This window comes from Panthera uncia (assembly GCF_023721935.1).
Source record: "Panthera uncia isolate 11264 chromosome C1 unlocalized genomic scaffold, Puncia_PCG_1.0 HiC_scaffold_4, whole genome shotgun sequence".
In the NCBI taxonomy this organism is placed as follows: Eukaryota; Metazoa; Chordata; class Mammalia; order Carnivora; family Felidae; genus Panthera; species Panthera uncia.
Genome location: NW_026057585.1, coordinates 1,533,659 through 1,555,611, shown reverse-complemented (window position 1 = coordinate 1,555,611; position 21,953 = coordinate 1,533,659). Strand labels below are relative to the sequence as shown.

Here is a 21,953-nt window from a genome sequence, read left to right as displayed (position 1 = left end):
AGTCATTTGTTAGGATAAAGAAAAATTAACTTACAGGACAAAGGTTGACATAAAAGCAAGGCCAATATTCATTATAAATAAACATAGTCTGAAGACAGAAAGCACTTTGCCAATCTCTGTAGAGGCCAATGATATATAGTTTGAACAAGAACCAAACAAGGGAAGACCATTCTCACACTGCTCCCAATTTGGAAATAAAAGGATATCCATATATGCTATTCTATAATAAAAAAAATCTAAGAGTAAATCATGATGAGAATATCACATTGTCACAAATGATCACAAAATATAATCTCTCTGTAACACAGACGCATACACATGCACTCACAGACAAAATAGCCAAACAGGGTTCTTTGGAGAAATTATATAAATAAAACTTAAGAATTAGGTTTCTGGGATATCCCATATCATTGATTTTATAATTAAATAGTAAATTTCTTTTTTAATTTTTTTTTTATTTTGAGAAATAGAGTGCGTACGTGCACAAGTAGTGGGGAGAGGAAAAAAGAGGGAGAGGGAGGTGGGGAGGGAGGGAGGGAAAGAGAGAGAGAGAGAGAGAGAGAGAGAGAGAGAGAATCCCAAGCACAGAGCCCGACATGGCGGGGGGCGGGTAGGGCAGGCCTCAATCCCACAAACCATGAGATCATGACTTAAGCCAAAATCAAGAGTCATATGCTCAACAGACTGAGCCACCCAGACACCCCGGTAGTATATTTCTATTTAGTCACTCTCCCATTTCTTTGTTGTAAAGCCCCAACACTGCTGGATCCCCAGTGCCAGCCCCCACTCCCCTGGAGGGGGCTACAAAGGATTACCACTGAGTTTTTCTGGAAAACTGAAATACTTTGAGTTGGTGGCAACTGAAGAAACATCAACATGCTGGTAGGCCAATGTATCAGTAATCAACTCCATTTTAAATATAGATAAAGAAGCCTCAAATAAAATGTCTACATAAGTATGACATATTAACAGGCTGAAAGATTATTCAGTTGTGACATGCACCATGACTTTATCAGTACATGGGAAAGTTTCTATAAAATGGTCAATGAGGGTAGCCTGGGAGGCTTGTCGGTTAAGCAGTTAAGCATCTGACTCTTGATTTTGGCTCAAGTCATGATCTCATGGTTTGTGAGATCTAGCCCCATGTCAGGCTCTGTGCTGACAGTGGGGAAGCCTGCTTGGGATTCTCTCTCTCCCTCTCTATCTGCCCCTCCCCAACTCACGCACACCTATGTGCACACCAGTGCCGCACACACACACTCTCTCTCTCTCAAAATAAACTTCAAAACAAAAATAAAAATGAATGGTCAACAGGAAGAAAAGATTCAAAAGAACACAGTAACAGTAAGAACAAAAATATAAAAATATACATATGTTGATAAGAAGCGCAAGAGAACTGCATTATATTAAGTATATATACTTAATGTTCATTGGGTTATTACAGTTCCTTAACAAACTACAAATATTTTTTTCAAAGATTTGAGAAAATACATACATTTTCAGTTTTTGAAGACCCTCTACTGAATTCCCAAGGATATGTGAGGTGAACAGCATAACAAATCCTCTCTTAGAGGAATGAGTTGTTTGAAAGAAAGTTAAATATCTAAAATTCCTATTATCATTATTCCTACTACTACAAATCCCTTTATCTACTCTCATATCTCTGAATGAAATATGTGAATGTATAAATATTTATATTAAGTATGACAAATGAAAACTAAAATAATTCAAGTAATGCTTTCATAGCTTTTTGGAATTTCAATCAAGAGACTGTGAACCTGGGGCGCCTGGGTGGCTCAGTCAGTTAAGCATCTGACTTCAGCTCAGGTCACGATCTTATGGCCCATAAGTTCGAGCCCCACATTGGGGCTCTGTGCTGAAAGCTCGGAGCCTGGAGCCTGCTTTGGATTCTGTGTCTCCCTCTCTCTCTCTGCCACTCCCCCACTCATGCTCTGTCTCTGTCTCAAAAATAAATAAACATTAAAAAAAAAATTAAAAATAAATAAATAAAAAGAGACTGTGAACCTGTACCATCAGTACTATTTGATGGCTTGACTTTCTTTTTTTAATTTTTTTTAAAGTTTATTTATTTAAGCAATCTCTACACCCAACAAGGAGCTTGAACTCAGGACCCCAAGATCAAAATTGCATGCTCTACAGACTGAGCCAGCCAGGTGCCCCTGAGGGCTTAACTTTCTAATGCAGCTCGAAAAACTGTTCCCCAAGTATCTATGACTAACTTCTCATTTTAGAGATGGTTCATATCCTGAAGTGTTTACAAGGATCTACTTCAATAAATAAACCCTTTGAAAATCTCTTAAATTCACTTCTTTCCTATTGCCATTGCCTCCACTCTAGCCTAGGCACTATGATTTTAGAGCTATCTTATTACTTCAACAGCCTCCCATCTACTTCCCTGAGTACAGTGTTTCTCTTTAATCAATCCTGTATAGTGCTACTAGAGAAAAATCCCATACATATTTTATTTATTAAAATCTCTTATTCCAAGTCTATAATGGCATCTTACTGTTTCAGATAGTTATAAGCTACTCTGACATTTCTTAGCCCTCTACATCAGTGGTTCTCAAAAGTATGGTCCCTAGACTAGCAAAATCAGCAGTAAATATATTTTAAGAACTCAGGTAAGCACTGGATTTTTGATTATTTGTTTTTCTGAGGTGGCTGCAAGCTCAATTTAAAAAAAGACCAATTCACTGTTTAATAATATACAGAATGAACTTCCTAAAAACGAAACATCTGACTTGTGAAGGATTTGTTGTTGAATAAAAGCATTTTTCATCTTGACAAAATTTAAAGAAATTTATTCCAATCAAAACTCACCTCCACAAAAATTGTTTCTGTTGTCTTTTTAATATGAAATTTATTGTCAAATTAGTTTCCATACAACACCCAGTGTTCCTCCCAACAGGTGCCCTCCTCAATGCCCATCACCCATTTTCCCCCCCCCCCCCCCCCCCCCCAACCCCCAGACTGTTTTCCCTTTTTAAGAGTCTCTTATGGTTTGGCTCCCACCCTCCCTAACTTTTTTTTTCCTTCCCTCCTCCCCCATGGTCTTCTGTTAAGTTTCTCAGGATCCACCTAAGAGTGAAAACATATGGTATCTGTCTTTCTCTGCCTGACTTATTTCACTTAGCATAACACTCTCCAGTTCCATCCACGTTGCTACGAATCTGTTGTCATTTTTATTTTTTTTTTATTTTTATTTTTTAATTTTTTTTTCAACGTTTTTTATTTATTTTTGGGACAGAGAGAGACAGAGCATGAACGGGGGAGGGGCAGAGAGAGAGGGAGACACAGAATCGGAAACAGGCTCCAGGCTCCGAGCCATCAGGCCAGAGCCTGACACGGGGCTCGAACTCACGGACCGCGAGATCGTGACCTGGCTGAAGTCGGACGCTTAACCGACTGCGCCACCCAGGTGCCCCTGTTGTCATTTTTAAAAGAAAACTATTATCTGTACAAATTTTGTGGACCCATTCAATAAAAATGCAACCAAGAAATCCATAGCCTGTGTTCCTGTGGACACCCAGCAAGCACAATGTATAGCTACCTATCATCATATGAATAAAAACACTGTGTAAATTCTACCATCAGTTTGAAGCCATGTTACCTGAACATTAACAATAGCTGTCATACATAATTCTTTTTTTTTTTTAAATTTTTTTAACGTTTATTTATTTTTGAGACAGAGAGAGACACAGCATGAACGGGGGAGGGGCAGAGAGAGAGGGAGACACAGAATCGGAAGCAAGCTCCAGGCTCTGAGCCATCAGCCCAGAGCCCGACGCGGGGCTCGAACTCACAGACCGCGAGATCATGACCTGAGCTGAAGTCGGACGCTTACCTGACTGAGCCACCCAGGCACCCCTATCATACGTAATTCTGTCAGCTTTCAGAATAGGAAGAAGACTGAACAGAGAAATTAACTCTCAATGAGATCAAATTAAAACTCAATATGCTTGTTTGCCTGATTCCACAAGATGGCCCTAGATGCTCTACTACATTACCTGGCAAATCGCTCCTTATCATTAGACGTCTGATCATCATCACACCTGAAGGAGAAAAATGGGATTAGCTCAAAGCATTATACTTGTTATCTATTTCATTCTGAAATAAAAACTAGAAAAGGGGTAAAAATATTCAATAGAAAAAAAAAGTGCCAATGGACAAGTATCACAAGGCAACAGAAACAGTAATAGCATCCCACAGAACTTAAAAAACCCATGACTCTTATTTGTCAGGTCTCTGATGTTCTCCTTTACCCTTATTTATCAAACACTCCAAAAAAAGATGATGACCTCATGAGGGCCCAGCTGACTGCCCTGTCAGCACCACTCTGAGGTTAGGGATAGTTTTGTTCTGTTTAATTATTGGGGGGGGGGGGGGGGACATGGAACATAAAAAAGGTTAAGATGGTAAATTTTAAGAGTACACTTTGGTAGTACTAACTATATTCATATTGTTGTGCAACAGATCTATGGAAGGCTCTAACCTTGTAAAACTGAAACTCTGTAGCCACTAAACATCATCTTCCCATCTCCTCCCCACCTGACTCCCAGCTCCTGGCAACTATCACTATGCTTTCTGTCTCTAATTTTAACTACTTTAGATACCTCTTATTAAGTGAGACCATACAGTCTTTCTGTGACTGGCTTATTTTACTTAGTATAATGTCCCCAACATTCATCCGTATTGTAGCATATGCCAGGATTTCTTTCCTTTTTAAAGCTGAACAATATTCCATTGGACATATATGCCACATTTTCTTTAGGTATTCATCTATAAATGGTTATTTGGGTAGCTTCACCTCTTGGCTATTGTGAAAATGGGGCAGCGAACATGAGTGTCCAAATATCTCTTTAAGACTCTTTATAAAAATATTTTTATTTTTTTAATTTACATCCAAATTAGTTAGCATATAGTGCAACAATGATTTCAGGAGAAATTCCTTATTGCCCTTTACCCATTCAGCCCACCCCTCCTCCCACAACCCCTCCAGTAACCCTCTGTTTGTTCTCCATATTTAAGAGTCTCTTATGTTTTGTCCCCCTCCCTGTTTTTATATTGTTTTGCTTCCCTTCCCTTATGTTCATCTGTTCTGTGTCTTAAAGTCCTCATATGAGTGAAGTCATATGATATTTATCTTTCTCTAACTTTGCTTAGCATAATACCCTCCAATTCCATCCACGTAGCTGCACATGGCAAGATTTCATTCTTTTTGATTGCCAGGTAATACTCCATTGTATATATATACCAAATCTTCTTTATCCATTCATTCATCGATGGACATTTGGGCTCTTTCCATACTTTAGCTATTGTTGATAGTGCTGCTATAAACATTGGGGTGCACGTGTCTCTTCGAAACAGCATACCTGTAACCCTTGGATAAATACATAGTAGTGCAACTGCTGGGTCATAAGATCATTCTATTTTTAATTTTTTGAGGAACCTCCATACTGTTTTCCAGAGTGGCTGCACCAGCTTGCATTCCCACCAGCAAAGCAAGAGATCCTCTTTCTCCGCATCCTCACCAACATCTGTTATTGCCTGAGTTGCTAATGTTAGCCATTCTGACACGTGTGAGGTGGTATCTCATTGTGGTTTTGATTTGTATTTCCCTGATAATGAGTGATGTGGAATATTTTTTCATGTGTCAGTTGGTCATCTGGATGTCTTCTTTGGAGAAGTGTCTACTCATGTCTTTTGCCCATTTCTTCACTGGATTATTTGGTTTTTGGGTGTTGAGTCTGATAAGTTCTTTATAGATTTTGGATACTAACCCTTTATCTGATATGTCGTTTGCAAATATCTTCTCCCATTCTGTCCGTTGCCTTTTAGTTTTGCTGATTGTTTCCTTCACTGTGCAAAAACTTATTTTGATGAGGTCCCAATAGTTCATTTTTGCATTTGTTTCCCTTGCCTCCGGAGACGTGTTGAGTAAAAAGTTGCTGTGGCCAAGATCAAAGAGGTTTTTGCCTGCTTTCTCCTAGAGGATTTTGATGGCTTCCGGTCTTACATTTAGGTCTTTTACCTATTTTGAGTTTCTTTTTGCGAATGGTATAAGAAAGTGGTCCAGGTTCATTCTTCTGCATGTCGCTGTCCAGTTTTCCCAGCATCACTTGCTGAAGAGACTGTCTTTATTCCATTGGATATTCTTTCTGGCTTTGTCAAAGATTAGTTAGCCATACATTTGTGGGTCTATTTCTGGGTTCTCTATTCTGTTCCATTGATCTGAGTGTCTGTTTTTGTGCCAAGGACTCTGCTTGCAATTACTCTGGATATTTATAACCAGAAGTGGGGCTGCTGAATCATACAATGATTCTGTTTTTAATTTTTGAGGAATCCATACTGTTTTCGACAGTGGTTAAATTTATAATTTACAGTCCGACCAACAGTGCACAAGGATTCTCATTTCTTCACATCCTTATCTAACGTTTATTTTCTGTTTCTTTTTTTTTAATATTTACTTTTGAGAGAGAGAAATAGAGGGCAAGGGGGGGGAGGGCAGAGAAAAAGGGAGACACAGAATCCAAACCAGGCTCCAGGCTCTGAGCTGTCAGCACAGAGCCCGATATGAGGCTCGAACTCACAAACCATGACCTGAGCTGAAGTCAGATGCTTAAGTGACTGAGCCACCCAGGTGCCCCTATTTTCTGTTTCTTTGATGGTGGCCACCATCATGGGTGTGGGGTGGTACCTCACTGTAGTTTCTATTTGCATTTCTCATGATTAGTGAGTAGAACATCTTTTCATAATCTGGTTTGCCATCTGCATATCTTCTTTGGAAAATTTCTATTCAAGTCCTTTACCCATTTATAATCAGGTTGCGTTTTTTCTTATTGAGTTGTGATAGTTCTTCATATGTTATAGATATTAGCTTCTTATCAGATACATGATCTACAAATATTTTGTCCCATTCCATAGGTTATCTTTTCACTGTTTTAGTTGATCCACAGAAATTTTTAAGAGATAATTTTTAGTTACGGCTTAAACAATGCTCTTTATCGTTTTGATCAAGGAAACATAATCCATTCATCCTAACAACTTTGGTACTTAGTAAGCAATAACCCATGTCTGCTAAATACAGAAACTATAGGATTTGTTGGGGGAGAGAAACCTAACTTTAAATACACTACTCTCGGGAGTGCCTGGCTAGTTCAGTCGGTACAGCATACAACTCTTCATCTAGGGGTTGTGAGATTGAGCCCCATGATGGGTATAGAGATTACTCAAGAATAGAAATAAAAAATCATCTAAAAATAAGTTAAAATTAAATTAAAAATAGAAACACTATTCTCTGGATGATTTAAATTTTCCTCTTCTCACTGCTACAGGATATAGCAAAGATCTATCAACTTTGAGCTTTTGGGAGAAAGGTTAAGTCTCACAAAATTTGCAGTTAAACCAGTTATTAAATTAGAGCCAAGGGGCACCTGGGTGACTCAGTCAGTTAAGCAACTAACTCTGGCTCAGGTAATGATCTCACAGTTTGTGAGTTCGAGCCCCGCATCGGGCTCTGTGCTGACAGCTTGGAGCCTGCAGCCTGTTTCGAATTCTGTGTCTCCCTCTCTCTCTGCCCCTCCCCTGCTCATACTCTGTGTCTCTCTGTCTCTCAAAAATAAGTAAATGTTTAAAAAAAAAATAGAGCCAAATTTATATTGTTCCTTCATAGGCTGTATATCCTCAACTAGTCCAACCTTAAGAATTTTCAGTTTTTGCAAATAACAGGAGGGGCACCTGGGTGGTTGAGTTTCTGACTCTTGATTTCGGCTCAGGTCATGATTCCAGGGTCATGGGATTGAGCCCTGTGTCTGGTTCCACGCTGAGTGTGGAGCCTGCTTAAAATATTCTCTCTCGTGCGCGCGCATGCGCGCGCGCTTTTTGGCCCTCTCCCCTGCCCATGTTCTCTCTCTAAAATAAAAAAAGAAGAAAAAACTAAAAAAATAAAAATAAAAAGAACAGGAGAGCAGAAGAAGAATGGGCAAACATGAGATGTAGTGGAATTTTAGCTCAAGTACAAATGGTCTGTTCCTAGGACACAAGCACGCTTTAAATCAGATGCTATAAACTCCTGGTGAAAACATGTGACCTAAACTGAAAAAAAGACCTATAATTTATATACTAACTTGGAATCTCAAGAATGAGTCTTCTAGATCCTTACTACTTAAAGTATGGTCAGTAGCTGGAAGCAGCAGCATCACCTAAGAGCGAATCAGAATGCAGAGCCTTGGGCCCTACCCAAGACCTACTGAATTAGAATCTTCATCTTAACAAGAAATCCCAGGTGGCTCTGTACATGCATTAAAGTTTGAGAAGCACTATTCTAGACACTAGTAACTCTGATATTGTACCTAGAGTTTCAAAGCCTTGACATTCTTAAAAATTATGTTATAGATGTCTGGAGAATGTAACAAAATGGCATTTGAACAAATCAATAGAAAGAAATAAATTAAAACTTTCAAAAGTAGCATCCACCAAGGAGATTTAGTGCTGACTTACAGAAACAATGCACGTAAGGCTTTCATACATTGACCAGAGTGGAAAATTCCAATTGTTTAAAAAAAGAAAAAGAAAAAGAAAAAGAAAAAAAAAAAGAAAAAAAAAGATAAAGAAATTTGGAGATGCCTCTCTCAGGCATTATGACCCACTTGGTAAAATGAACTGTGACAGTTTTTTTTTTGTTTTTTTTTTTTGTTGTTTTTTTTTTTTTATGATTGGGGAAAGGAAAAATGAACTTTTCTGGATTGCATATCTCTTGTACCTACTAGATTTTTTGGAAATGGAGGCAATGACTCAGGGCCAGAGCTAATTGACAAGTATAAGTAAGACTAGTGGTTACCACTATGCCATTCATATGCACAACACAGTTCCACTAATAGCATCTATCATCATAATTAGGGATTCCCAATGGAAGAATTTCCAGAACTGTTTGAGAAAGTCCATCCTTCCACCAAAATTGAAATATCTTCCCCTCTTCACTTTTATTAATACTCATTAATTCTCAAGAGCTCTCTTGGAGAATTATTTTCTCCAATATTTTGAAATGATTTCTTTATGGTAGCCTAGTCATGGTTGTTGTTTTCAAGAATATCTGGTAGGATTCAGCAACTAGTAAGTAGTGAGAAATACAAGCCTAACTTTAAAAATTACTTTAAAAAAAAAAAAGAAAGAAAGAAAATGAAAAAAAAAAATAGATGTCTCTTACTGCACTTAAGCATTATAAAACTAAACAATGGCAAGCAATTTAATTTATAATATGGACATCCTCTATGCAAAAACAAAAATTGAGGAGATTATGAATATACATGCACACAAACACACTGAAAGACACTTACATATGTACTGAATATTTCTGGAAGGATACTCAACTGGAAACTGTACTTGTCTAAGGGGAAGGGTCTGAAGTGAAAGGAAGATATAATTGCACTATATATAACTTTGTACTGCTTAAAAACTGACGACATATATTACTTTTTAAAGATTTAGTTAATAAAACAAATAAATGAAATCTGGACACTCATATTACATATATTTTTTAAATAGGGCTACTTTATTTATTAAATATTTGTCACTCAGCAAAGTAGACCCACCTACGTAACATTTTCAACTCTGGAAAGAAAAAAAGGCAGGTTGCAGGCAAGGCTATTTTCCTTTCTTTGATTCTTACTGCTTTCCTTACTTAAAAACAAAGCCAAATCATCGATCTTCAGCCAGAATAAGTATTTCTCTTCTCTGAAAAAACTCCTCCATCAATATATCGAAAAGTCTAGGGGGCACCTGGATGGCAGTCAGTTGAGTGTCCAACTCTTGATTTCGGTTCAGGCCATCATTCCAGGGTCTCAGGATCGAGTCCTGTGGTGGGTTCCAGGCTGAGCATGGAGCCTGCTTAAGATTCTCTCTCTCCCTCTGCCCCTCCCCAGCTCACACTCTCTCTCTCAAAAATAAAATTCAAGGGGCGCCTGGGTGGCTCATTTGGTTGCGTTGACTTCGGCTCAAGTCATGATCTCACAGTTTGTGAGTTCGAGCCCCGCGTCAGGCTCTGTGCTGACAGCTCAGAGCCTGGAGCCTGCTTTGGATTCTGTGTCTCCCCTCTCTCTGCCCCTCCCCTGCTCATGCTCTGTGTCTCTCAATAATAAATAAATGCTAAAAAAAAATATTTTTTTAATAAAATTCAAAAAAGAAAAAAAAATCCATTTTCAGTGTTCCAGAAGATTCATTATTCAAGGATACAAATACCAATTCCTGGTCTGTAGAAGTCAACAGGTATCAGAAGGTATGAAAGGTACATTAATGACCCCCCCCCAAGGAACTATACCTTAGCTTCCTCCCACGCTGACTCAAGACTTGGATATAAGATTTGCTTTGGCCAATGGGACACAAGCAAATGTCAACATAAAGCAAAGGCTTGCTAAGCACTTAGACTGGGACTTGTCCTTCAGATTGTAGCCAACGGCATGTAAAAAAACTCTGACGACCTCCTTAAGGATAAAAGACCACAAAGAAAACACCATAACAACCCAGCCAATCCACAGCATTGTCAGAAACTATAAATCATTATTATTTTTAAACCACACAGTAACAGATAACAGAAACAGAGGGCCTTAGGAATTCTCTGCCCTCTCTTCACTGAGCTCCTTCCCTTAGAGCCATTAACAAACTGCTTTAAAAAATTATTATGAGTTATAACATAATAGGAAACTTTAGTTTTAGGATGAAGCACTCTCCTTAGGCCTTAAGGACAAAAATATTACAAGTCAGAAATACCAGGAACTAATTTTTTGTGTGTGTGAACTAATTTTTATTATCAGAAATCTAGAGAAAATTTTTCAAAATCTTACCTCAAAAATTTACTGTTCCCTTCTCCATCATCATCAAAATCCAACCTGGAGAAAGCCAAGAGTAAATATTATAAGCCTACTGCCAATACAGAGCATTATGAAATTAAAAATTCTCAACCCACAAGCTATCTGAACACTCACCCAAATGGAAGAAGGAAAAGAGGAGGTGTACAGAAGTGAAACAAAGCTATATGACTTCCTTGCACTAAACTGGGCAATCAAAAGAGTATCCACTGCTACCTTACATTTTCCTAAGTTGGCAATCCACCTTTGCCAAAGTTTTACATCAGAGTACAACCTCTACCAAGGAACAGGAATCCACTCAAAAATCAAAATGAAAAATTAATATGAATAATTCAGGTCCATTTTTCATTTCTGTGAAAGTTTTTAAAAGTTCATTTACTTATTTTTGGGGAGGTGGGGATGGGCACAGAGAGGAAAGGGAGAATTCCAAGCAGGCTCTACACTGTCAGCACAGAGCCGGATGTGGGGCTTGAACTCACAAGCCATGAGATCATGACCTGAGCCAAAGTCAAGAGTCAGATGCTTAACTGACTGATCCACCCAGGTGCCCCCATTTTTCATTTCTATAGGCTAAGCTAGGTTACCAGCTTTCTGAAACATATCCCAAAACAGTGATGATATATAAGGGAGTAATTTAATATCTCAGAAAGTTATCAAATAATGCTTCTTTCCATCATACATCTAATAAACATGTAATATATGCTACACTCAAGACAATGCTAGATGAGAAGAAAACAAGAGACTTGACCTCAAGGGACTGTCTATGTAGACAAAAATATAAAACAAGCGAGAATAGGAAAGTGCCATGTGAGAAGCAAAACCAATATGCTATAAGACATGTATTTAGTGAAAGCAGCAGTGACTTTCAAGGGATTAGGAAGATTATAGGTAACAAGATAGGACAATCTCCTATTAGTCTCTGTACTCTATTAAACTAAAATGATACCACTTTAACCCAGTGACCACTCTTGGCATCTCTACTAGTATTATAACCTCACATTATGAGTCTCTAGATGGGTTATATATTGGGGTGCCTAGGTGGCTCAGTCAGTTCATTCCTCTTCCTCCCTGTAGCCCCCTAATCATGTGTTCAAAATCTACCTATTAACCCAATAACTCCATTTCTAAGAATCTATCCTAAGGAAATAACTCAAGAGAAAAAAATTTATATACAAAGATGTTCACAGAGCATTTATTTACATCTTCAAAACAACTTAAATGTTCCAAAATAAGAAACCAAGTACATCCTCTTATATAACTATGAAAAATTATATTTATGTAAAATATTTAACACAAGAAAAAAAAAAGGTTACATATGGTTAGGTGAAAAGACCAGGCTATATAAAACTATATAATTAGGGTCGCCTGGGTGGCTCAGTGGTTAAGCTTCAGTCTCTTGATCTCAGGTCTTGATCTCAAGGTTGTGAGGTCAAGCCCTGTGCACTGGGGCTCTGCACTGGGCATGGAGCCCACTTAAAAAACAAAACAAAAACAGGGGTGCCTGGGTGGCTTAGCTGGTTAAGTGTCTAACTCTGGACTTCGGTTCAGGTCATGATCTCACAGTCTATGAGACTGAGCCCCACATTGGGTCTTCTGTGGCCAGCACAGAGCCTGCTTGGTATTCTTTCTCTCTGCCCTTCCCTGGCTCATTCTCTCTCTCTCTAAGTAAATAAACAAAAACTTAAAAAAAAATACAAAATACAAAAAAAAAATCTATATAATTATATGATTACAACTACTAATAAGATCTACATATAAAGAATGAAGGAATTACACTAAAAAAAAATGATAGGACATGACTTGGGGCAATAGGATTATTGCTATTTTATTCTTTCTATTTTCCAATCTTTCTTTAAAAGAATGTGTATTACTTCTTTTAATATATTTTCCTGATGGGGCGCCTGGGTGGCTCAGTTGGTTAAGCATCTGACTCTTGATTTTGGCTCAGGTCATGATATCATGGTTCATGGGCTCGAGCCCCATGTCAGGCTCTTCACTGGCAGCATGGAGACTGCTTGGGATTCTCTCTCCCTCTCCCTCTGGCGCTCCCCTGCTCATGCTCTCTCACACACGTTCTCTCAAAATAAATAAATAAACTTAAAATTTTTTTCCTGATTACAACATACATTCATTTCAGAAAATCTAGAAATTAAAAACAAAAGAAAAAAAATCCCCCATAATCTCATCATCTAGAAATCTGATGAGTATCCTTTCAGTTTTGCTACGCACACGTTACACATATTTCTTTCTGACAGAGTGATATATTACATAAATTGTAACCTTCCAATATATTGTGAACATTTTTCTGTACTGATACATATCTGTCACTTCTAAAGTTTATTTTTTATCTTGAGAGAAAGAACACACAGGTGCACGGGGAGGGGCAGAGAGGGAAAGAATCCCAAGCAGGGGCTCAACCTCACCAACCCTGAGATCACAACCTAAGTTAAAATCAAGAGTCACTTAGTTGACAGAGCCATCTAGGCACACCATGTACTGATACATATTTGTCACTTCTAATAGCTATAGAATACTCCATTTTCAAATATAATACGTAATCCCCTAATTTTGATATTTTTTTCAATATGTGAAATTTATTGTCAAATTGGTTTCCATACAACACCCAGTGCTCATCCCAAAAGGTGCCCTCCTCAATACCCATCACCCACCCTCCCCTCCCTCCCACCCCCCATCAACCCTCAGTTTGTTCTCAGTTTTTAACAGTCTCCTATGCTTTGGCTCTCTCCCACTCTAACCTCTTTTTTTTTTTTTTCCTTCCCCTCCCCCATGGGTTTCTGTTAAGTTTTTCAGGATCCACATAAGAGTGAAACCATATGGTATCTGTCTTTCTCTGTATGGCTTATTTCACTTAGCATCACACTCTCCAGTTCCATCCACGTTGCTACAAAGGGCCGTATTTCATTCTTTCTCATTGCCACATAGTATTCCATTGTGTATATAAACCACAATTTCTTTATCCATTCATCAGTTGATGGACATTTAGGCTCTTTCCACAATTTGGCTATTGTTGAGAGTGCTGCTTAATTTTGATATTTATATCATTTCCAATTGTTTGCTATTATACAAAAACATAAACTGTGTTTAAGAGAGTGTACTCTGAAGCTAACCCCCCTAACCTCCCAAGGTTCATATCAAAGATCTTCCATTTACTGGCTTTAGAACCTTGAGTAAGTTACTTATTCAGTGAGTTAAAAATGTGTAAAACTCTTGGAGACGTAGCAACTCTTAAAATGTTACTCATGTTACCACTTAAACCCAGGGATCACTCTTGCATTACTATTAGTGGGTGAAATTTAAAGACTAGTTGTAATACTGGTTCCACAATTTTTAAAAGGAAAGAAAGAAGAGAAATTTAACACCAAAAAATGGACAAAATACTACCAATTCTCTCAGGCTTTTCTAAAGCAACCTCTTTTCTGAAGCTTTTCCAATCTTTACTAATTATGGGATTTCCATACACAAAAATACACAGTACTATAAGCATTCCTTTCTTAGCAAACTTGGCATAGTCTACCTTGTACTCTATTTATATGTATAATGATTATTCCCTTTAGGACATAAGCAACTTAAAGACAAGAACCGTATCTTATTTATCTTTGTATCATACTAGCAATCAGCACAATATCTTATACTAATTAGGCAATTAATAAGTACTTCTGGAAATACATAAATACATACACGCTTCTGGAAATGAATGGACTCTGCATTCCAAACCAAGCAACATATCAATACCTTAGTGGAGAAATACACTGCAGTTCAGCATTCTCTAATTTTGAAAATGCAGACACAAAGTTTAAAGAAAACTGAGTTTTCTCAGCAACCATGAAATCTTTGGGCTTTGCAGACATTTCTGGTTTCATTGGTTTCACTACTTTCAGGAAAAGGAGGCATTTAAAGCAACAATCATAAGGATACTCACTGGGCTTGAGAAAAGAAGCATCAGTGAGACCCTTGCAACAGAGATAAAAGAATTAAAAAAGAATCAATCAGAGATGAAGAATGCAATGAAAAAGATTGGAAACAGCCTTGATGCAATGAACAGGAAGCTGGAAAAAGCAGAGGAATGAATTACTGATCTAGAAGACAAAATAATAGAAAGTAATAAAGCTGAACAAAAGACAGAATTATGCAAGACAAGAATAGACTTAGAACTCAGGGACTCGATCAAACATGGTAACATATGTATTATAGGAGTCTCAGAAAAAGACAGAGAAAAGGGAGCATAAAATTTATTTCAAGAAACGAAAGCAGAAAACTTCCCTAATCTGGAGAAGGAAACAGACCTCCAGATCCAAGAAGCACAAAGAACTCCCATCAAAATCAATAAAAGGACAACACCAAGACATACTGTAATTAAATTTGCAAACTATACTGATAAAAAATACTAAAAGCACCAAGACAAAAGAAGTCCTTAATGTACAAGGGAAAACTCATAAAGCTAGCTGGAGATTAATCAACAAAAACTTGGCAAGCCAGAAGGGAGTGGCATGATATATTCAAAGTGTTGAATGGGAAAAATCTGGAGCCAAGAATACTCTAACCAGCAAGAGTCTATCATTGAGAAGGGGAGACAAGAGTTTCCCAAATAAAAACTAAAGGAGTTCGTGACTACTAAACCAGGCCTACAAGAAATATTAAAGGGGATGGGGCGCCTGGGTGGCTCAGTCGGTTAAGCATCCAACTTCGGCTCAGGTTATGATCTCATAGTTCATGAGTCTGAGCCCCGTGTTGGGCTCTGTGTTGAAAGCTCAGAGCCTGGAGCCTACTTCGAATTCTGTGTCTCACTCTCGCTCTCTCTCTCTCAAAAATAAATAAAACATTAAAAAAAAAAAAGAAATATTAAGGGTGACTCTTTGAGTGCAAAGGGGAGATCAAAAGTGATAAAGGATCAAAGAAAATCTCCAGAAACAACAAAGCAAGCAATAAAGTAGCACACATCTACCAATAATTACTTTGAATGTAAATGGACTAAAAGTTCCAATCAAAAGATTATAGGATGACCGAATGGATAAAAACCAAGACCCTTGGGGGTGTCTGGGTAGCTCAACTGGTTGAACATCCAACTCGATTTTGGCTCAGATCATGATCTCCCAATTCATGGGATCCAGTCCCACGTGGGAGCAGCACGGAGCCTGCTTGGGATTCTCTCTCCCTCACTCTCTACATCTGCCTGCTTGCAATCTCTCTCAAAATAAATAAATAAATAAACATTAAAAAAAAAACTTAAAAAACAAAACAAGACCCTTTTATATGTTGCCTACAAGAGACTCATTTTAGACCTAACGATACCCACTGATTGAAAGTGAGGAAGTGGAAAAGCAGCACACACATGGATATCAAAAGAAAGAGTAGCAATACTTATACCAGATAAAGTAGACTTCTTTGTTCTTGTATTGCTTTAGTCCTGCTTTGGTATCAGGGTAGTACTGACCTGGTGGAATGATACTGAATGTGTTCCCTTTATTCCATTATTTGTAAGATTTTGATAAAGATTGTCATTAATTTTTTTTTTTTTTTTTTAATGTTTGGTGGGGTTTGCCGATGAAGCCATGTGCCTCAGGTTTTCTGTGCTGGGAGATTTTTGATTCCTAAATTCAACTTTCATTCATGTCAGTGGTCTAAGAAGACTTCCTACTTGTTGCATTCAAGACTCATAATTCAGGGGCGCCTGAGTGGCTCAGTTGGTTAAGCGTCTGACTTCGGCTCAGGTCATGATCTCACGGTTCGTGAGTTTGAGCCCTGTATTGGGCTCTGGGCTGACAGCTCAGAGCCTGGAGCTCGCTTCAGATTCTGTGTCTCCCTCTGTCTGCCCCTCCGCTGCTTGCACTCTGTCTCTCGCATTGTCTCAAAAATAAACATTTAAAAAAAAATTTTTTTAATAAAAAAAAGACTCATAATTCAATCTTGGTAACTTGTATGTTTTTAGGAATTATCTGTTTTTGTTTTTTTCCTAAATTATCAGATTTGTTAGTATATAATAGTTTATAGTAATCTATGTTATCTATTGTATTTCTGTGGTTACCTGTTGTATTGTTTTCTCTTCCATTTTGGTACTCACTGTAGTTTTTGAGTCTTTTCCCCTTAATGTTAAAATAATTCCAATTTTGTTTATTTTTTTGGAAAAACTGGTCATTACTTTCAATGTTATGCTATTGTTTATTATGGTCTTTATTTCTGATTTTTCTTTGTTATTTCTTTCATCTCCTAAATTTCAGCTATGTTTCTTTTTTTTCTAGTCCCTTGTGGTGTAATGTTAACTTGTCTTGAGTTTTTAATACAAAGATTGACAGCACAAATTTCACTCTAACATCTGTTTTTGCTGCATCCCATAAGTTTTGCAATATTGTGTCTTCTTTTTCTTTTGTTTTGAGACATATTTTCATTTGGCATTTGATTTCTTATTTTTCCCACTGCTCATGCAGTTGTGTGTTAGTTTTTACATATTAAATATTTAACGTAAATTTACATTGTAAATTTTCCAGCTTTGTTTTACTGTTATCTTTGGTTTTTTGCCATTGTGGCTGGAAAATACACTTGGTATGATTTCAGTTTTCTTAAATTTGTAATATTTGCTATGCCTTTTCTTAAGTGAATTAACCAATGGATTCTTCTATGTGTACTTCTATGTGTACTTGAAGAAAATGTGCACTCTATTTTTCTTGGATGGAATGTTTTATATATTATATCTTTTAGAACCATATATTCTCAAGTATGCATCATTAAGAAATGCTCTTTTTGAAAAAAAAAAAAAACACTTTAACTCAGGGTACTCATTTAAAATAAAGCATATTGGGACATAGGGTGGCTCAGTCAGTCAAGAGTCTGACTCGTGATTTCGGCTCAGGTCATGATCTCACAGTTCGTGATATCAAGCCCTGCATCAGGCCCTGCACTACATTCCACTGAGTCTGGAGCCTGCTTGGGATCCTCTCTCTTCCTCTCTCTCTGCCCCTCCCCTGCTCTCTCTCTCTCAAAATAAATAAACATTAAAAAATAAAATAAAATAAAATAAAGCATATTAGAGGGAATGTGGCAGGAACAGGTGAAATAGGTGAAGGGGATTGAGAGTACACATATGATGAGCACTTGAGTAATGATGTACAGAATTGTTGAATCACTATATTGTACACCTGAAATTAATATAACACTATATGTTAACTATATAATAATTAAAATAAAAAACTTAATAAAAAATAAAAATTAAAAAAAAAAACCCTGCATAAAAGAAAGTTAGATAAAAATGTTAATTCTGTGTAAGGAAAAAATCCAGGAACTAAAGAAAGATATCTGACAGCAGTGTAGTAAGTAACCAGTTGAAGTGAAAGGGTTAAGCATAGCCAAGAGGATTCAGCCACTAACTAAATCAGGCTGGCTTACAGGAGACACAACACATGATATCCAAACTCACCCTGGTCGCCGCTTAATAGCCCTGTGGACAATGGCTCCTCCACTTTGAATCCCAGCCCCAGGGTTTCCTGAGGCAATGGCTGGACCCAGTGATGGTACATCTGATGTCATTTCTATCAAAGAAAAATGGAAATATACATTTAAAAAAGATAGTCCTGTCTTCTTATCATCATCATCAAATTAGCTTCTTGGAAGAAAGGCTCAAGCTATGGGTGAAATCTCAGTAGTTTGCTAGAAAACCCTTATGCTCATATCCACATTGCTCTTCTTAAATTCTTACACTGGTGAAAGTATACATTCCCTACTTCACTTCTCCCTGCTTCACAGAGTTTGGAAAAGGGAGTACTAGATTCTATCTGCAGCCTTTACTTTTAAAAGCTTGTGAGGGGCACCTGGGTGGCTCAGTCGGTTAAGCGTCCGACTTCAGCTCACGTCATGATCTCACAGTTCGTGGGTTCGAGCCCCACATCGGGCTCTGTTCTGACAGCTCGGAGCCTGGAGCCTGTTTCAGATTCTGTGTCTCCCTCTCTCTCTCTGCCCCTCCCCTGTTCATGCTCTGTCTCTGTCTCAAAAATAAAAAATAAACAGTAAAAAAAAAATAAAATAAAATAAAAAAAAAAGCTTGTGATAGTGACATAATGTTAATCTAAAACACACACACACACGCACACACACACACACACACACAAAATTAGTTTATACATTTTACTCATGCAGCAAACATGTAACATATCCTTTCACTTATTTTATTTGGAAAATGAAAAACAAACAAACAAACAAACTGGAATTCTAACTCTATCTAGCAATATAACAAAGCCTCACTCACCTTTCTCTTCCTAAAGTGGTGCCAGTGAAAGCTGGCTAAAACAGGTTTAAATGAGATCCAATGTCACATAACACAAGAATATCCAAGCTTCAATTTAAAAAAAAGAAAGAACCATTCATCATACCAAGAACCAAGAAGATTTCAAATTGAATGAAAAATAGCAATCAGTAGATGCCAACAATATGGCATAAATGTTAGAATTATCTCACAAGATTCTAAAAGCAGCCACAATAAAAATGCTTCAACAATTACTAACACAGTTGAAACAAATACACAAGGTGAAAGCCTCAGCAAAGAAAGTCTAAACAAAGATAAGATATAAAGAAGAATCAAATAGAAATTTTAGAACTGAAAAATAACTGAAATAAAGTTAAGTGGATTGATTCAACAGCAGAATAAAAGGAACAAAGAGAAGAATCAGTGAAATGTAAGACACAACACTAGAAATTAGCCATTAGAGTCCTGAAAAAGAGAAGAGAAAGAGGACAAAGCTGAAAAATAATATCTGAAAAGTTCCCAAATTTGTCAAGAGATGTAACCTACAGGTTCAAGAAGTTGAGTAAACCCCAAAAGGACAAACCTAAAGAAATCCATCCCAACACATAACAATTAAACTTCTAAAAAGTAGCTAGAGATAAATGATACCTTACTTATAGAAGAAAAATAATTCACAACAGCAGAGTTTTCATCAGAAACCATGGAGACAAAAAAATGTGGAATGATATCTTTTAAAGTTAAAAAAAAAAAAAAATCAACCCAGAATCCTACACCCTGTGAAAATATCATTCAGGAATGAAGGAGAAATCAACACGGTCTCTAATGATTTAAAACTAATGAGCACTTGCCACCAACAGACCTATCCTAAAAGAATGGCTAAACAAAATTCTCTAAACAGAGAAGAAATTATATAACAAGGAATTTTGGAACACAACACATCAACATATATCAAAGAAATTAAAAAAAAAACAATATGCAAAAATATGGGTAAAATCAATAGGCTTTCCTTCTCCTTTGAGTCCTCTACATTATGTTTAATGACTGAAGCAAAAAATACAACACTATCTGTTTCTAAATGAATACAGAAAAAATAATTAATACCAATTACAAATGGGGATATTAAAGGGTGGTAAGATGTCAACACTTAAAGTGTTAAAATGACACCAACAGACTGTGATGTTATGAGACATAATGCAATGCTCACTACAGCAATTACTGGAAAAGGTATACAAGGTGATACACCAGCAAACATAAATAAATCAAAATGGGATTCTTACTTAAGATTTTTTTTAAGGTTTTTTGTTTGTTTTATAGTAATCTCCATTCCCAATATGATGTGGCTCAAACCCACAACCGCAAGATCAAGAAATGCACACTCTTCCAACTGAGCCATCCAGGTGCCCCTCAAAATGGAATTCTAAAAAATGTTCAAATTATCTACAGGAAGGCAGAGAAAAAAACACAGAAATAAAAACCCAAACAAACAGAAAACAAAAAATAAAACAGCAAACTTAAGCCCTAACATATTAATAATTTTATGTAATTAATGTAAGTATACCAATTAACAGAGATTGGCAGAGCAAATTAAAAAACATAACCCAACTCCCAACTACATGCAGTCCACAAAAAGTTGCTTCAAATATAACAGCAGAGACAGGTTGGAAGCAAAAGAATGAAAAAAGATGTATCATGTAAACACCAATCAAAGGAAAGCAAGAGTAGCTATATTAATAATCAGATAAACCGACCACAAAGCACATTATATAATATTCAAGCCACCAAGAAGACAGTTGGTATGTATGTACCAAACAACAGAGCTCCAAAATCTGTTAAACAAAAACTGACATAACAGAAAGAAGAAAATAATTATAGTTGGAGATTTCAACACCCCTCATTCAACTGACAGAACAATTAGACAGAAAATCAGCAAAGATTAAAAAAAAAAAAATGACAGCCTCAACGAACAGGGTCTAATTAACATTTACAGAAATATTCCACCACACAATAGCAGGTACACATTCCTATATTCTTTATATTCTGTCCCCAGAATATAAACCAACAAACAAACCTCAGCAAATTTACAAGAATGAAATCACAGATTGTATTCTCCAACTACAATGGAATTAAACTAGAACTCAGTAACAGAAAGAGAACAGGAAAATCACCATACACTTGGACACTAAACAACACACTTCTAAAAAAAAAAATCAATGAATCAAAAATGAAGTCTCAAAGGAAATACAAAGTACACAGAAATAAAATATGAATGTAATCACAAAACAGTAAAATTTGTGGGACACAGCAAAAGCTGTACTTAGAGACAATTTTATTGCGCTAAAATGCTTATAGTGGAAAGAGGAAAAGTCAAATCATCTAAGTTTCCATTTTAAGAACCTAGAAAAAGAACAAAATCAGGGTGCTTGGGTGGCTTGGTTGGTTGAACATCCAACTCTTGGTTTCAGCTTGGGTCGTGATCCCAGGGTTGTGGGATTGAGCCCCACATCAGGCTCCAGGCTGAGTGTGGAGCCTGCTTAGGATTCTCTCTTTCTCCCTCCGTCCCTCTCCCCCACTTGGGCTGTGTGCTCTCCCTCTCTCAAAAAAAAAAAAAAAAAAAAAAAAAAAAAAAAAAAAAGAACAAAATAAACCCAAAAGCAAGCAAAAGGAAGTAATAGACAACATAAATTAATGAATTTGAAAACAGAAAAATATTTTTAAAAAAATAAATGAATTCAAAGCTGGTTCTTTAAATAGATCAATAAAATTGACAAGCCCTCAGTTAGACACAAAAAAACCCACTACCAATATCAGAAATGAAAAGA

General features: G+C 37.0%; 1 protein-coding gene across 5 annotated transcripts in view; it reads right to left on the bottom strand.

The window, feature by feature from the left end:
- The window catches only part of ARNT (aryl hydrocarbon receptor nuclear translocator), a 79,670-nt gene that overhangs the window by 36,631 nt on the left and 21,086 nt on the right, over positions 1-21,953 (bottom strand). For all 5 annotated transcript variants that reach the window (XM_049616343.1, XM_049616345.1, XM_049616346.1 and 2 more), the window contains exons 2-4: positions 18,313-18,424; positions 10,860-10,904; positions 4,029-4,073 (exon numbers count right to left, since the gene is read on the bottom strand). In XM_049616343.1, coding sequence (XP_049472300.1) covers positions 4,029-4,073; positions 10,860-10,904; positions 18,313-18,424 — 202 coding nt within the window. The remainder of the gene's footprint in view (positions 1-4,028; positions 4,074-10,859; positions 10,905-18,312; positions 18,425-21,953) is intronic.